Source organism: Sciurus vulgaris, assembly GCF_902686455.1.
Source record: "Sciurus vulgaris genome assembly, chromosome: 18".
In the NCBI taxonomy this organism is placed as follows: Eukaryota; Metazoa; Chordata; class Mammalia; order Rodentia; family Sciuridae; genus Sciurus; species Sciurus vulgaris.
Genome location: NC_136479.1, coordinates 8310874 through 8329490, shown reverse-complemented (window position 1 = coordinate 8329490; position 18617 = coordinate 8310874). Strand labels below are relative to the sequence as shown.

General features: G+C 35.5%; 1 protein-coding gene across 10 annotated transcripts in view; it reads right to left on the bottom strand.

Annotated features, from left to right (window-relative positions):
* The window catches only part of ATF7IP2 (activating transcription factor 7 interacting protein 2), a 61563-nt gene that overhangs the window by 37398 nt on the left and 5548 nt on the right, over window positions 1-18617 (bottom strand). For 3 of the 10 annotated variants that reach the window (XM_079121608.1, XM_079121611.1, XM_079121610.1), the window contains exons 2-3: window positions 2732-3564; window positions 1167-1291 (exon numbers count right to left, since the gene is read on the bottom strand). In XM_079121608.1, coding sequence (XP_078977734.1) covers window positions 1167-1291; window positions 2732-3554 — 948 coding nt within the window. In that variant the 5' untranslated portion in view covers window positions 3555-3564. Of the gene's footprint in view, window positions 1-1166; window positions 1292-2731; window positions 3565-7107; window positions 7185-8657; window positions 10297-18617 lie in introns of those variants that run through there. The other 7 variants (XM_079121605.1, XM_079121603.1, XM_079121606.1 and 4 more) reach the window with 7 other exon arrangements.

The window sequence follows — 18617 nt, the reverse complement described above, 5'->3', positions numbered from 1 at the left end:
GGTGATACTGGGGCTTGAACACAAAGGTGCTTTCACACTAAGGTATATTCATGGGTTGTTGGTTTTTGTTTTGTTTTGTTTTGTTTTTTTGAGATGGTCTTGCTACATTGTCCACACTGGCCTCAAACTTGTGATCCTCCTGCTTCAGACTCCCAAGTAGCTGAGATTATAGGAGTGGGCCACCTCACCCAGCTATTACATATTTTTTATTAGTGTTTACTTTGGTCTTCTTGGAAGAAAACAGGAGGTAGAAAGAGGAAAACTGTTGACTTACCTTTGAAGATGACTCTGCATGAATCTTTTAAAGAAGTTTTCCTTTAATAGGTAATACAAGTTCATGGGACATATAACTATATAATTATAATTGTCTGTTTTAGAACACAGTAGTGCTTATTGTTTTTGTTTTTTCCTGAAACATATACAATCATTTGGTGTGGGAAATTCTGGTCCATTGTGGCTAAGAGACATCTGCTCTACCATATACTTTCTTATCATGATGGGATGCAGTGATGGTGAAACAGCAAAGCCAGATCTGATTATAGCCTTTCTACTAGAATTAAAGCTCAATAAACTTCATTTCAGAGTTGATCATACATGTATGAAGGCTACAGAACAATGGGATGAAATGGGGCAAAAATGAAAAGCAAGAAGTATATTTAATGATACTATTAAGCAAAATGTCAGATATTGCAGCATACCCATGTTACTTTGGAAATTTGGGTAAGTAGACTTGAATTCAGAAGAACTTTGCAATGAACTTCTGGACTATTTGAATCTATAAAACTGAACAATTATGATGAGGTCTATAAACAACTACCTGTACACCAAAGAACCCCATAACCAGCAGAAAAGTGACTGTATTATTTAGCAAAGTTCAAAACTGTCCAATATCTAACTCATACAGATCTAATTGTAAGGTTGAAAAAAAATTTTTTTTTTTCCTTTCTACAGCAAGACTACCTACATGATTTCTCCATTTTCAAGAACCTAGAGATATTTTGGTAATGTAAACAATTAATCTGTTAGATAATTTGATTTTATCAGCTTTGCATCAAGTGAAAATCATCTGTATGATTTCACTGTAGAAACAAGTTAACTTTTAACATTTTTTTAACTAATCAAAAGTATAAGTTTTTGAGGCAAATATTTAAACCCCAATATTTTACCTGTTCCAGTACTGCTGTTTGCTTTTCCAGAGCTACACAAATATTTTCATTAATTGGCTCTGAAGTTTTCATGCGTTTAACATTTTCTTTGTTTTCTGAAAGCGTTCTCTTCTTTTGATTATGGCCTTGAGAAAACAAAAAAGATTAGAAATAAAAATATTCTTCCTTGAGAAGGAAATGGGAATTCCCTAATTTAAGGACACACTAAGCAAATGGAAAAACTAAAACATGACAAGGTTTTTAAGAAAATTTTGATTGCATAAAAATGTTTCCATAAACTTGTTTTAAAAAAAACACTATTTTGATAAATCTGATCTCAGATGTGCTGCTGATCCAGTCTTATGTAATACACATATACCAACAAAAAACAACCACACACTACAGCATTTAATTCTCTAGTTACTTCAGTGATCCTACATTACTTTTATAGACAGTTACTTAAGGCAACATATTTTTAACAGGTGAAAAGTGGTCATTTTTAATCAATTTTAAATTAATCCTGTTAATTTTTTTTTTTTTTTTTGGTGCTGGGGATCGAACCCAGGGCCTTGTGCTTACAAGGCAAGCACTCTATCGACTGAGCTGTCTCCCCAGTCCCTTAAATTTTTACTCTGTAGTCTAGACAAAACCCCAAAATTCTGTGAAGTATTTTCTTCTATTTCAATAACCAACATAAATATTCAAATTTACTTTTGCTATTTGAATAATTTTATAACCTAGAACTTCATTTGTTAATTATTTGGTATTTCTCTTCTCTCTCTACACACAGACACAAGCATATATGTTTGTGTATATAATGTTATCTATCATCTTATGCCTACCAGGTGATTTATAGGCCAGGTCCATGGAAATAAATGGATTTACCAACAATTTTGAAAATCCACTCTTTCTAATAAACAAAACTTTAAAATAACAAATGAACCAAACAACTGCCCTAAGTCACCTTTTGAGATTGTTTGCTCTCTTAGGAAAGTGATTAATTCCTTCTTTGTCAGAAATAACTTCCTTCTTGATGTGGTATATACAGTTAAAATGAATCGAGTCTGCTCTAGAGCCACTCGCATACTTAAGCATAACCTGAACATTTTTGGATGTGCAGTGAACTACAACCTAACTTGTATGTTGAATACTCTACAACCTACTCTTATAAAAAGTAACTGTAAGAAAATCAGAAGTGGCCACCAGATCAAAACTGGAAGTGAGCTATAACCAATCACATCGGATTGTCCGTATACCCCACACTTCCTTTTCTGCATGTCACTTTCTTTTCTTTGGCTATAAATATAATGTACCATGTAGTGGGAAAGAGCTTTCTAGAAACATTTTTGGTCCTGACTGCTGCCAATAAAACCAGTTACCAACTGCAGGGCTAGATTTGTTGCAATATTCTCTTTTAACAAAACGCATTCTCCTCCCTACCAAAAATAGTTCCTAAACAAGATACTCTGAAATAATTATGGTCATTATTTATTTTTTCAGTTTATAAAATCTCACTGTATATTTGAAGTTTTAAAATTCCCCAAAGTGATTTAATTTTTATAAAAGATGAAAAAATATATACTTACTGTTATTACCATCAGTGCTGAGTAATGACTGCCACTTTGAGTCTGTACTTTCACAATTTGAAATGCTGAAATGACAGGTTCTACAGGATTCTTCTGTTTTCAAAATGTTAGCAGTATAGCTGGAGGAATTAACTAAATTCACCAAACTAGATGTTTTCTCAACAGGCACAAAATGTGAGTTTGGATTTAAAATGTCATTTTGCCTTCTATCAAGTGACTCTGAATTGGAGTTTGCTTCTAAATTGGAAACCATCTTATCGATTCTCTTTCCATTCAAGGTATTCTGAACTATACCACTCAATATGATGGGTGTGCAATAAACGGGTTTTAGATTACAATTCTCTTCGTGTTCAAAAAAGGATTCTTTTACTTTTGTCTGATATTCCAGATGAGTTTCAGAAATGTTCTGGGAATCTTCTGCCCTTTGTATAAACAATTTGCTGGGAGAATCTAATGTTTTTCTTGGCTTTTGGTAACGACACACAACTTGTTCATCAATGTATTCCAATCTTGTATCTGAATCAACAATTTCTTCTACTGGTTTTATTAAATTCTTAGTAACCACGATACTCTTCTGTGAGAATACTGAATTTTTGTTAGAATTGAATGAGGAATCAACATTTTCAGAATGTTTACACTTGCTAGTTATGAGCTCAGTACTTAAATTCTGACTACCACTTGGAACCTTACTCCCAACTGCTGCTGTTCTCAGAGCTTCAACATTCTTAGACTTATTCAGGATCTCTACTTGCTTCCGGCAACTTGAAGGCATTGTTTTTTTGGCTTTTAATATTTTCCGTTTACTTCTATCTGGACTTGCCATCTTTCATATCCTAGAATTTAAGATATCATATTTAAATGCATTTCACCACTAAATTAATTTATAATATTAAAATAATATTAAGACCATCTTTCAGATTTAAATAATTATATTCATTTTCATCTGTCAATGAAAACAAAGAGTAATTTCGATATTTTCCTACTGTCCAAAACACAAGTACAAGAATTTTCTTTGGCAACATTATATCATACCATAAGCAGAAAGAATCCACATGTCAATCAGTAGTAGACTGGAATAATAAAGTACAGGATAGCTGCACAAGGAAATGCAATCAACAACAATTGATTTTTCATTATATACAACAGTATGAGTTTCAAAAGCCCACAGTTTAAATGAACTAGACCAGAATATTAATTTGTTTTATCTTCTGAATATACTGTTACTTTTTACCTTTTAACATTTTTGTATCAGTTTGCTTTTTTAAAACTGTCTTTTGTAAAACAATAAGAATACTTTAACCATGATTAAAGTTCAATTCCATTTTAACCAAGATCAAAACCAACTACTATACTGTGTTAAAGATCAAAGTGAATATCAACTAGAAAGAGAACCAGCTAGACTTCTGTGAGTTTTGGGCATATCTGTTTGTTGATACAGGTGCTGGTTTTATGAATGTGTTCAGTTCGTGAAAATTATCAAACTATACAATGAGGATTTGTGCACTTTGTTATGTACAACATTTCAGAAAAAGAAAAGAAAATCTGACAGTTTGCTCTGAAGCCACTTAAAACATACATCAAAATAATTGTAGACTTGGCTCTACAGCAGAATTAAATATAGCCAAAGTTATTCTTAAATGTGTATGTAATATAAAAGTAAGGTAAAATCTGGGGCAGAAAATTCCAAATTAAATGAACAAAGATGCTAAAAAGGATAAAGTTGGAAGTAAGGAAAAGGTAGCTTTCTTTTTTTCAGATAAGGATATAGTCATATATGATACTGTTTTCCTCTTGACCCCAATCATTAGTAAAATGTTGATAAAGAATGCTTTTAGGGGACTAACCCCAGGGACACTCTATCACTGAGCTATACCATAGGTCCTTTTTATTTTTTATTTTGAGACAGGGTTTATATTTTCCAGATTATTCCAATCCATTCACACAGCTGAGACCAATGTCTACCTCCTTTAGATGAGTCAAGATGAGACTTTGATCTCTAACTAGGCAGGGTCATTGTCCCATGCCAGTCTGAAGCACCACAGTAGATGAATCTTCACCCCTCACCAACCCTTAAGATTAAGGGATAAAAGTCATGGAGGTACAAATGGATTAGGAATTTGGGAATAAGAAAAAAGATACTGAGTCTTAAAGGACATACTCACTAACCACTGAGATACAAAAAGCACTGAGGAACAAATGCCAACTCCTGATCCACATGCCCTTTGCCCAGACCCTTTTAACATGAGGGCAATGCTCAAGCCCAAGAAAAACTGGCATGATACTGTGTAGTTCCCCCTGCATCCAACTTCTAGTCCAGACTCTAAAACAACTGTCTCTCGAAAATATTGAGGCCCCACACCATGGGGGCTGCTAACTCTTCCTCTGGAGAGAGCAAGCATTCCTAGTTTTATCCTAAAGGCATCTCCTGGGATTGCCCCCATTCTCCCATGAACAGAGAGATCAACTTTCCTAAAAAACTACTGTCTATGCCTTCATAAAACAAATAAATGAATAAATAAATAAATAGTACTATTGTATTAAATAATATAGAGAAAATAATGGCACTATTGTATTAAGTAATATAGAGAAAATAATGTAATAACAATTGAAAAAACTCACAAGCCATAAAAATCAAAGATAAATTAAGACTTATTTCTAATAAATGTAAATGGATTAAATTTTACTTAAAATCATGGTTAAAGTATTCTTATTGTTTTACAAAAGACAGCTTAAAAAAAGCAAACTGATACAAAAATGTTAAAAGGTAAAAATAACAGTATATTCAGCAGATAAAACAAATTAATATTACTTCATGTTTTTAAAATTTTAAATGAATGGTGAAGCTGAATCAGTGGCACACATCTGTAATCCCAGAAACTCAGAAGGCTGAGGCAGGAGGATCACAAGTTTGCTGCCAGACTCAGGAACTGTGAGGCAGGACAAATGAGGCTGGACACCCAAGGATTTTCAGGAAGTGGATTTAATTATGCTACAGTGGTCCAGAGAGGCTACTTCTGAAAAATCTTTGGACCCTGGCCTGGATATTCTTTGGCATCTATACTCAGTGGGTGGTTACATAACAGTTACTTTTTGTTCCATATTCTTGGCTGGACAGAGGTTTCACAAGTTTCTACCAAGGAAAACAAATAGTAATTTTTACCCAGCAACAAGCTTGATTGCAAACTGAGCTTTTACAAGAAAGGGGAAGCTTCAATTAACAATGAGCTATCTGCAAAAATCCTGTTGACATTCTTTATAACAATCCTGCTGACAAGGAGAAAAGCTTATTAGGATTATGGTAGGGGTCTTTGGATCACATTAATTTAGCAAGTTCTTCAGCAACTTAGTGAGACACTATCTCAAAATAAAGAACGGTTGGGATGCAGCTCAGTGGTAAAGCACAGATTCAATTCCCAATTTCAAAACAAAAACAAAAAAACAAGATATAGCAAAAGAATTACACATCTAAGGGGGGGGGAATGAAACTAGATCCTTTCCTCCTTCTACATGCTACAATGAATTGTTAGATGATTAAGGATTTAAACTAAGAGACAAACCTTTTAAACTTGAGGGAAAAATATGGGAAATTTATCTTTTACACCAAGTACCACAGGAAGTATCCTAATTCTAAAGATCTCTGTGAAAATGTGGCTTATGTGACAGGAAGGGATTTGACCTGACTAAAAGGAATCAGAAACTCTAGTGATGCCCAATTAGACCAAGTAGCTGCTTCTTATTCTCCCAGCAATAAGCTGACTTTACTAAACTGTTATATAATAGGTAAAAATATCCATTCTGGCAGTTACCAATATTTAACTTCACTGAGCCTTTTACTGGCAGTTTTACTTGTCTTCCATGAGCATTCTCATGCACAAAATTTTCCAAGTAAATTACCTCTCCTCAGTGCCCTAAATTTGATCAACTATCAAGTAAAAACACATTAATGATTATTTCATGATGTTTATGAACTTTGATCTTAAGCAGATATTCTGCATTACTACTGTATATTTTTGTCATTGCACAGCCATGGTATATAGGAATATATCCTCAGATAAACTAGATAAGTAAAATGCTTCTGTACCAACAGCAGGCCTCAATATCTCACATGTCATCACGAGGTAAGATAAACAATTAAGGTTTGAGAGAAAGAGAGAGATTTGACAATAATACCGAAGTTAGGAAGAGCAAAGAGAAACCAAAAACTGAGCAAAGATACCTATACTTCCTGTTCATAATATTAAGTACTCTTTAAAAATAAATGAGAGGGCTGTGGGTGGATGGTTGCTCAGTACTAGAGCACCTGCCTAATGAGTGAGGCCCTGGGTGGGGTTGTGGGGTAGATAAAAATTAATGACAACCAGTGTGTTGGTGCATACCTGTAATCGTGGCAACACAGTAGGTTGAGACAGGAGGATCACAAACTTGAGGCCAGACTTAGCAACTTAGCAAGACCCTGTCTCAAAATAAAATAAAAAGGGTAGGGATACAGTTCAAGATTTTTCTAGCATGTGCTAGGCCCTGGGTTTATTTGTTTGCTAAACAAACAATAAGTGACAAAAGACAACTCAAGATAAAATGAGCAAGACACAGCAGGAAGTTTTATAGAAATACATACATATATAGACAAAAACAAATGAAGACATGCCACTAACTAGGGAAAGGCAAATTAAGACTGATAAGATTTTATATCCAAATAGATAAACTGGTAAAATCCAATATGGTTAATACCCAAAGCTCAAGAGGGTAGAATGAGTAGTAACTCTTACACATTGTTTATAAATTGGAAAAAAAAAAAAAAAAAAAAAAAAACTACTTCAGAAAATGATTCAGCTATCCATTCTGGCAGTTACCAATATTTAACTTCACTGAGCCTTGAAAAGATGAGCATTTTATACCTTATTGATACCCAACAAACCCACACAACAAATGCTTATACTTATGTACTTTAACACAAAAATGTTCAGTTGGGTGTGGTTTGCACACCTGTGATCCCAGCAACTCAGGAAGCTGAGGCAGGAGAATCATGAGTTGGAGGTCAGCCTGGGCAACTTAGCAAGACCCAGTCTCAAAATAAAAAATAAAAAGAAGTAGGGGAGTTAGTTCAGTTGCAGAACACCCCTGGGTTCAATCCCTGGTACTATAAGGGGCAAAAATCAACAGCAGCAACAATAAGAACAACAACAAAAACTGTAAATTATGGAATCAAACTTTAGACACGACCAGATAAACTTTGGCACATTAATTCAATGGATTAGTACAATGTCATGAAAAATGAATCAATTATTACTATACACAACCACCCAGATGAGTTTTGAAAATAATTATGAAGAACAATTATTAGAAAACTATACTCAACTCTAAAATAAAATTAAACTATATTTGTTTATATGTGATATTTATAATGAAATTACTCTTCATAAAAGATCAACACAACACACCTAAAACTCAGATATGTGTCAGGATGGCGAAGAGGTATAGGAAGCATGGTATGGAGAAACGAGAAGGCAAATTCAAGTGATTGGTAGTATTCAGCTGGTTTGGTTAAAGATTTTTAGTATATTATTATACTTTATAATTTATATATTCTCTTAGTTCTATTTTCTGCTGATAACAACAACAAACCACAGACTGCACAAACTATAATCAAGTTTATTTTGGCTCAGTTATGATACAAGGTCAAGAGTCCTTGTACTGGGGCTGGGGAGATAGCTCAGTTGGTAAAGTGCTTGCCTTGCAGGCACAGAGTGGGTTCGATCCCCAGCACCACCAAAAAAAAAAAAAAAAAAAAAAAAAAAAGGTCCTTATACTGGCAAAATCCCAAAATGCTGCAGGTCCTTAAATGACAAGAGACAGGGAGCACAGGGAGACCTAGCCAGACAGGCTTTTATAGCAGACCCAATCCTGCGATAACTTATTAACCACTTACCTACTAATGGTTGAACTGTTCAATCCATGGCACCTCTACATTTAGCCTTTTGAGAACTCCCAGACTGTTTTTCCAAGCACTTGGATCAATTTACAGTTACAACAGCAGTGAACAAAGTTTCCAGCTTCAACATCTCTTCACCCAAAATTATCTTTCTTAGTATAGCCATCCTAGTAAAAGTGATGTGGGTCTCATTGTCATTATGACTTGCGTTTCTCTAAAGGCTACTGATGCTGTTAGCTTTGTCTTTGAGACAAAATACCTCACATAAACAACTTAAAAGGAAGAAAGATTTTATCTTGGCTCACGGCTTCAGTGGTCCCAGTTCATGGCTGTTTGGCTCCACTGTTTTTGATCTGGTACCAAGGCAGAACATCAAGGCAGGGAGTACATGGTGGAGCAAAGTGCTCACCTCATGACATCAAGAAAGGAAGAGACAGAAGGAGGCTAGGGTCCCAATAACCCTTTCAGTGGCACATGCTAATGACTTAAATTCCTTCCTCTACACCCCACTAGACCCTAAAAGTTCCACCACCTCCGGATAGCACCACGGGCTGGAGACCAAGACTTTTGCAATATGGCCACTGATGGATGTTTAAGATCCAAACCATAACAGATGTTGAGCATTTCTTCACATATTTCTTGCTGACTTGTACATCTTTTTTAGATAAACAACTACTCAGATTCTTTTGCACATTTAAAAATCGTGTTACTTGCCCTTCTTATTATTGATTTGTAGGAGTGTTTTATGTTACCATCTCAGATGACTTACAAGCTTTCCCTCCCATTCTATCAGTTGCCTTTTCAATTCTGTGATGGTATGCTTTGAAGAACTAAACTCTGAAACTTTAATAGAAGTTCATCTTTTTTTGGTGTCACATCTAAAAAAATCAGTTTAATCCAAGATCACAATAATTTACCAATTTTAAAGGTTTTTTTTTTTTTTCAATTTTTTTTTGTAGTTGTAGATGGACACAATCCCTTGATTTATGTGGTGCTGAGGATGGAACCCAGTGCCCCACACATGCAAGGCAAGCACTCTATCACTGAGCCACAACCCCAGCCCCTCAAGGTTTTAATACTTTTAGTTCTTATGTACAGATCTGTTATGCATTTTGAGTTAATTTTGTATATGGTGTGAGGTAGTGGTCCACATTCATTCTTTTGCAAAGTGGCCATCAAGTTGTTCCAGCACAACTGGGAAAGGGCTTTCCTTCCCCAATGGAACTGATTTGATACTCTTGCACAAAGACCAATTGTCCATAAATGTGCAAATTTGTTTCTGAATTCTCAAATCTATCCCATAAGCTATCTAACCAAGTTAGTATAAGGTCAGTCTTGGTTTCTGAAGCTGTGTGGTAAGTTTTGACTTCAGGATGTCTGTGACCTCTAACTTCTTATTCTTTTTGAAAATTGTTTTGAGTTCCCATAAGAAATTTGGAACCAGATTATCAATTTCCACAAAGACAGCTGGGATTTTGATAATTAGTGTACTAAGGTCAGGTGCATAGCTGTAATCCCAGCTACTTGGGAGGGTGAGGCAGGCAGATGGAAATTTAAAAGCCAGACCCAGCAATTTAGTGAGACCCTGTCTCAAAAAGAAAATAAAAAGTTTAGTTATATAGAGCTTGCTTATTTGGCATGTTTGGGGCCCAGGGTTCAATCCTCAGAATCGCAAAAGGAAAAAGAACAAAGAACTATATTAAATTTGTAGATCAATTTATTATATTTTTATTTAAATATTTAAGTATTATATTTTTATTTCCATTTTTTGCTGTTTGTGAATTTTAATATTAACTGTCTTTGTTTAAATTTTTCCCAAGTATACATTGTTTTTAACTGAATACCATCATGTTATACAACACATCTTGAAATTCCTTTCTTTCTTTCTTTCTTGAGACATTGTCTAGCTATGTTTCCCAGACTAGTCTCAAACTGTAAGTGAATTCCTGCCTTAGCCTCCAAAGAAACTGGGACATTTGCATGCCCCTGTACCTAGCCTTTGAACTTATTCCTCCTACATTTAATGATACTATCTTTTTACCCATATCATCTAACTTTCTCCTACCCCTCATAACCTGGCTCTTCATTCTTATGAGTCAGACACTTTGAGTCCACATGTAAGTTAGATCATGCAGTATTTGTCTATGTCTGGCTTATTTCACTTAACAAAAGATCCTACAGGTTCATACATATTGTCACAAATAACAAGATTTCCTTCTACAACTCTTATATGTGTGTGTGTGTATACATGCATTATATTTGTTTATATGTCTTTATATGATAAACATAATACACAGATATCACCCAAATTTTCTTTCTTTCTGTCTCTTTTCTTCCAGTACTTAGCATTGAACCTAGTGGTTCTCTAAAATTGAGCAATATTTCCAGTCCTTTTTATTTTCTGAGATGGGTTCTAAATTACCAGCACTGGCTTCAAACTTGTGATCCTCCTATTTCAGCCTCCCAAGTAGCTGAATTACAGCATTTACCACCACAGCTGGCTCAAATTTTCTTTCTCCATTCATCTATTGATGGACACTTAAGTTGATTCCACATTTTGTCTATTGTTAATGCTGTAATGAACATAGAAGTACGGTTATTTCTTTTTGACATTAGGATTTCATATCCTTTGGATGTATACCAATTAGTGGTATTATAAAGATAATATAGTAGTTCTACTTTTGATTTTTTTGAGGAAATTTCATATTTCTTTCTATAATGGCTAAACCAATTTATAGTCTCACCAATGGTGTTCAAGGGTTCCCTGTTGTCACATCCTCCCCAACATTTTCCTTATACATTCTGGGAATAACAAATGTTAAAATTATCATCCAAAGTGATCTACCGATTCAATGCAAGCCTTTTAAAAGTTCCACTGATATTTTTTTCATGGAAATATTTTTTAAATCCTAAAGTGCATCATTCATGTGCAATACTTGAATACTCAAAACAATCCTACACACACACAAAAAAGCTGAAGGCATCACAATAATTTCAAAATATACTACAAAGCTATAGTAATCAAACCAGTATGGCACTAAAATGAAGAAGATATATAGACCAATGAAATGGAATGAAAACACCAAAATAAATCCGCACAGACAGTAAAGTGATTTTGACAAAATGCCAATAACACAATGAGGAAAGTGCAATCTCTTCAAGAAGCATTGACAAAAGCAGACATCCACATGCAGAAAAATTATACTACCTTCTCATACCACATAGATAAATCATTGTACAACAGATTTATTAAAGAGTTAAATGTGTCAAGTGTGATGGCGAATCCCTATAATCCCAACTATTTGTGAGGCTGAAGGAGAATCACAAGTTCAAGGTCAGTGTGGGAAAGTTATCAAGACCTCTTCAAGAAACAAAGGAGTGACTCCAGCTGTGGTAGAGACTCTGCTGTCAACCCAGCATGGGTGTGGGGCCTTAAGACCTCAAACTGTAAAGCTACTTGGGAAAAAAAAACGGGGAAACTCCATGGTATTGGTCCAAGCAATGATTTTTTTTAAAACTATGATCCCAAACACAGACAACAAAAGCACAAAGAGACAAATGGCATTACATCAATCAAAAAGCTTCAAAGAAGCAAACAACCAATAAGAGTGACGTGACAAGATACGGAATGGGCGAAAATATTCGCAAACTAAGAATCTGATAAGGATTAATGTTCAATACTTATAAGGGAATATAGTTATCTCAGTACTATCTAGTCTGCTAATCTATAAATATGGGATATCATTCATTTTTTTTAAATTTTAATGTCAGTAACATTTATAGTATTCAGAATGTTTTATATTTCCTTTTAGTAGTTTTATAAATTTAACTGTTTTAATGTCATTTATTCATTGTACAGATGGTCCTGATTCAAAATGTGATATTCTGATAAACCACTTGTAAATAGAAAACACATTTCACACCTTCATAAACCCACTATATAAGCTGAAAAACATATATTTAATATAAGTGTAATATTATGTATAATACATAATACAATGTAATATTCCAACCATATAAGTTGAAAAACTGAAGATAGATGCTTCTTCACTTTCGATGTAGTTCTTTCCAATAATGAAGTCAAAAAATCATTATTGGATTACTGTAAGTAGAATACGAGTATATGCTTAGTATATGCAATAATGATAGATTTTTCTACTCTGATTGTCTTGTCCAGCAACTTTGTTTAACTTGCTCTATCCCCAATAGTATTTTATGGACTCACTGAAATTTTTTACATATCTATGTAGACAAAGTTTAATTTCCTCCTTTCCAATGCTTGTATTAAATTTTCATAACTGCGGGGCATGGTGGCAGCTCAGGAGGCTAAGGCAGGAGGATCACAAGTTCAAAGCCACCCTTGGCAAAAAGCAAGGTGCTAAGCAACTCAGTAAGACCCTGTCTCTAAATAAAATACAGAACAGGGCTGGGATGTGGTTCAGTGATTGAATGCCTGAGTTCAATCCCCAGTTCACCCGCTTCCCCACCACAAAAAAACTCATGACTAACTGTTCTATCTGGTACAATATTGAAAACAAGTGGCAAGAGTGGTTATTTTGCTCCTAATTTAGAAGAAAACCTTTTGTCCTCTATCATAAACTAATATTATCTGTGGTTTTTTCAGAGACACCTTTTTAAAAAGTTCAGGAAATTTCAAACACATTCACTCCCTTTCTTATCCTTGGACTGAAGATTTTAAATGGAAAATTCCATAAAATTAACCTTACGTTGTACCTGGCAATAATCTACTATGTGTGTATGGTGCCACTAGGGACTGAACTCAGGGGTGCTCCCCCAATGAGCTCTACCCACAGCTCTTCTTTTTTTATTTTTTTGACTGGGAGTCACTAAGTTGCCAAGACTGGTCTGGAACTCGGTGATTTTCTTGCATTAGCCAGAGTCACTGGGATTACAGGATGCATCACGATGCCTGGCTATTGTTTTTCTTCATCAGGTTTTGGTATCAAAGTTATGCTGACCCTCACAAAACAAACTAGAAAGTCTTTTTCTGTTCTCTGAACAGTTTGTTGTTAAATTTAATTAATTAAATTCTTCCTTAAGTTAAGAATAATTCAGCTCTAAGTGCCATACAGACCTAGAGTTAACTTAGAGATAAAGGATTTTAATTTTTTTTTTTTCCTCCTTTGGTGGTGCTGGAAATTGAACCAGGGCATTGTGCATGTTAGGCAAACACTCTACCAACTGAGCTACATCCCCAGTCCCCTCAGTTTTCAAAGTAGATATAGGACATTCAAATTTTCTATATCCCTCTGTGTTAATTTTAGTTGTTTTTTTTTTTCATTTCAAATTTATCAGAACAAAATTCTTTGTGATATTCTCATTACATTTGCAAACTGTTGTACCATCTCTCTTCTCATTCTTGATACTGGTGATGCTCTTTTTTTTTTCTTGATTATTCTTATTAAAATTTAGCAATTTCATCAACATTTTCAAAGTGCTTACCTCTGTCTTTGTTAGCCTGCTATTGCACATAACAGTGTTTCACTTCACCATTACTTGGTATTATTATCATTTCCTTTCACATCATCTTTCTGTGCTTGATTTGCTATTTTTATTCCAGTTTGAGATGAAAACTCAGATCTTTTTCCTTTTTTTTGGAAATATGTATTTAAAGCTGTCAATTTTCCTCCAAGCTCATATTTTTGATGAATCCTATCTCAATCATTTTTTTCAAAATATTTCCTAATTTGCATTATAATTTCTTCTTTGATCTGTGGACTATTTGGAAAAATACTGATTAATTTCCAAGCAATTGCACAGTTCCTAGTGAAATTTTTGTCACTGAAAGTTACCTTACTTGACTGTGATAAAAGAATAAATCACCTGTGAAATAATATGAATTTGCAATATTTGTTCAGGCTAGCTTCATGGTCAATTTTTATGCAAGCTGCATGTGTACGTAACAGAATGTATATGCATAGGTTACAACTAGATCAAACTTCTTAATTGTGCTTTTCACAAATATCCAGCTATGAACACCTGAGTATTAAAAGTAGAACATTATGATTCTGGGTTTGTTTACTTTTTTTTAGTCATTTCCTTTTTTTCCTTATATACTTGGAAACTGTAGTACTTACAATGGAATTGGGTTTCCCCATCATTCCTTCTGGGTTTTCTCATATAAAACATTTTTTTCTCTAGAAATGCTTCTTATGCAGTTGATACTTTAATACATCACTTATAATGAAGGGCAAATATTCTCCAAATTTTTAAAAATCTACTGAACCAAATTTTCACCTTTTTGAAAAGTAAAAGTTTAAAAAACCGAACTAATCTAACTACAGAAAGCATTATCAAGAGATAGGACTACACTAATAGGTATGTGATAGTCAACGAAATGACAAAGCTCCTTTTAGGGGTCAACTTGTGCCAGGAGGCATTCACGAGCGTGGCTTATTCCTATTCTCACAAGCATAGATCATTTCGTTCTACACTGAGTGTGGTCTACAGAGCAGCAGCATCAGTGTGACCTGAACACTGGCAGAACTGTGCCTTTTCTTTTGCTAAGTTTTATCAATGTAATAGTACAAAATGAATCATAAAATGCTTATAACAAAGTAAAGCATTTGTAGGCTGGGCATGGTGGTGCACAGTCGCACACATCTGTGATCCCAGTGGTTCAGGAGGCTGAGGCAAGAGGGTTGCAAGTTCAAAAATCAGCCTCAGCAACTTAGAGAAGCCCCAAGAAACTCAGTAAGACCCTGTCTCTAAATAAAATACAAAAAACAGGGCTAGTGATGTGGTTTAGTGCCCCTGCATTAAATCCAGGTACTAAAAAATAGAGCATTTATTTGCTAGCACACCTTAACAACCAATGACAAACATTTTTAATTAATTTTAACTTATTTTTTAAATGTTTTTAAATATGTTCACATTCATATTTCTTAAGTTACAAATTTTAGCTCCATCTAAATACAGTCTGTCCTCCATATCTGTAGGTTCTACATCCATAGTTTCAACAAATCATGGATAGAAAAATAGAAATAAAATTGATGTGTGTAGAATGTGAGCAGACAACTATATATCCAGCATTTACGTAGTATTAAATAAAAATTCTGGAGGTGATTTAAAGTACAGGAAGATGTAAGTTATATGCAAATACTTGAGCATTCGCAGATAAGAATATTTGTATGGGAGTCCGATGACCAACTACCACTGATACTATGGAATAAATCCAATTACAAATGATGATTTAGTTCTTTTCTACACATTACATGCTTGTTACAGCTCTTATACTTTCAGAAAAATCAATACTTGTTATGGTAAATGCTTTTTATAAAAACCAGACAATATCACGATTGCATTATCTTTCTTAGATAATATTTTGCTTTTCTTGGAGGTGACCAAATCTTCCTTTTTTTCTAAACTCATCAAAACTGTCACACATTAATACTTCCCCCTACTCTACATTCCTTTAATGGTCAAGTTTATAGACCACCTCTTCAAAAATGTCTTCCCCAAGCGGACTACTTCCTTATCTAAATTTCCTATTACAAGTGCACTTCTATTCATGAGCTCTGAGAGCAGAGATGCATCATTGTATCCTCAGTGAAATGCTTTTCACAAAGATTTTGGGGGTGGGATAGACACTGGGATTGAACCCAGGGCGCATTACCACTAAGCTACATTCCAGGTGCTTTAATTTTTAGAGACAGAGTCTAACTAAGTTGATGAGGCTGACCTCAAACTTTTTTTTTTTTTTTTTTTGGGGGGGGAGCTGGGGTTCGAACCCAGGACCTTGTGCTTACAAGGCAAGCACTCTACGGACTGAGCTATCTCTCCAGCCCCCGACCTCAAACTTTTGATCCTCCTGCCTTGGATTCCTGCAGCGGGGACTAAAGGTGTATACCAAAGCACCAGGTCCACAAACTTTAAAAATGGTATTTAATAAGTATTCACTTATAAACATGAACCTGTGGAAAACAACCTAGTTATTGTTTTTTCCTTTTATTCCCCCAGTACTTGGGGTTGAAACCAGGGCTTCAAATATGCAAGGCAAGTGCACAACTACTCAACTATACACCCAGCCCCTATTTTCTCCTTCATAAAGATCATCAGATTAGGCCTTATCAATTTTTGCCTTTTATTAAAATCACATAACCTTTTTCACATCAACAGCACTACACAGTAAAGCCTCAGTAGTATATTAAGAGAGTCCTCTGATCCAAGATGGCAGACCAGAGGGAGGTTGCGTTCCTCGTGGCTCCGTAACTTGGGTTTCAAGCAGAGGATATCTATTTCTTGGTGAGGTGGTCTTTGCTGCTTATCCACCCCCTGCTGCTTACCTCATTTGTCCACTGCGATCACCTGATGGCTGACAGCATACAGACTACTTTTTGAGTGCAGAATGCTCAATGACTGGCACCTATCACCCGCCATTTGCCTGCCTATTGCCTGCCTTTCACCTACCCATCACCCACTTCCCGAGGTCCACCTGCTGATCGTCCATAAGTAGAGAGCAGCTGATCAACCACAGACCACCAGTGGATCGCCAGCTGCCTGCTGTTGCCTGGAAGTCCACCGTCAGGGAACCTGCAGTTTTGGTTACATGTGGCTGCCGCCATGTTGAGACAACAGCCAGGACCTGAAGGAACCCGGGGCAGACTGACTGAGCCCTGCTTCCAGGACCCCTTAGACCGAATGACCACTCCCTGCCTTCAGGACCCCTGCCCAACCAACACACCACACCTCCAGGACTCGTGGCCAACCACACCCACACCCTGAGCTGCAGCTCCCCATTTTCCAACACATTTGGAAGCCAGGACGGCCATCCTGGATTATCCTGGAAGCGGTAGCTCCCACCTTTAGGTGGGGCAAATCCCATCCTGAGACACCTGCTGGAGAATGGAAGCTCATATCAGGTACCTCTCATGCATCAGGCTACTGAAGACTGGGAGGTTTGAATACTATATGACTGTTATAGTGTAGACTTTCTTTTTTCCTCCTTTTTGAAAAATTTTAAGTCTTTATTTCTTTACTTTTCTTGCTCTATTTTCCTCAGTCTCTTTCTCCCTTTCCTCATGCTAACAATCAACTTCTTTTGATTACACTTTCACTCCTTCTATAATCTAGAATTTCCATACACTGTTTTCTTATCCCATTAACAGCTACATCCTACACCTCTCCCCATCCTCTTTGTCCTCCATTAGAAACTGCAGACCTTAGTGCAAATCTGTTTGTTATACTGTAGATAATAATTAAACCCATTCTGTTTATTATGACAATATTGTTAATGTCTTCATAGGGGCTATTTGGTTTAGGGCTGCATATTGAATGTACTGGGCACTGGTACTAAACTCTCCCTTAAAGAAGAGGTTTTGAAAACCTGCAGGGTCACTATAAGCCTGTAGGGGGGAAACTGCAATACCCCAGATCACACTACCAAGAGGGGAAGATACGTGAACAACATGAAAAAACAAGGAAGAAAATTTTCCAAACAAACCTATAGGCCATATTAATAGAAACCAGTGACAGTATGGTAGAAGAAATATCAGAAAAGGAGTTCAGAATATACATAAGTAAAATAACTCGTGAAGCAAAGGATGACATAAGAGAGCAGATGAAGGCAATGAATGATCACTTCAATAAGCAGTTGAAAGAGCAACCACATGAAGCAAAAGATCATTTCAACAAAGAGATTCTCAAAAAAAAAAAAAAAAAAAAACTTTGAAATGAAGCAAACAATAAACCAAATAAAAAACTCAATGGAAAGCATCACCAACAGACCACTTGGAAGACAAAACCTCAGACAATGAAGACAAAATATTTAATCTTGAAAATAAAGTTGACCAAACAGAGCAAATGATAAGAAATCATGAATGAAACCTCCAAAAACTATGGAACATCATAAAAAGACCAAATTTAAGAATTATTGGGGGCTGAGGATGTAGCTCAGTTGGTAGAGTGCTTGCCTTACATGCACAAAGCCCTGGGTTC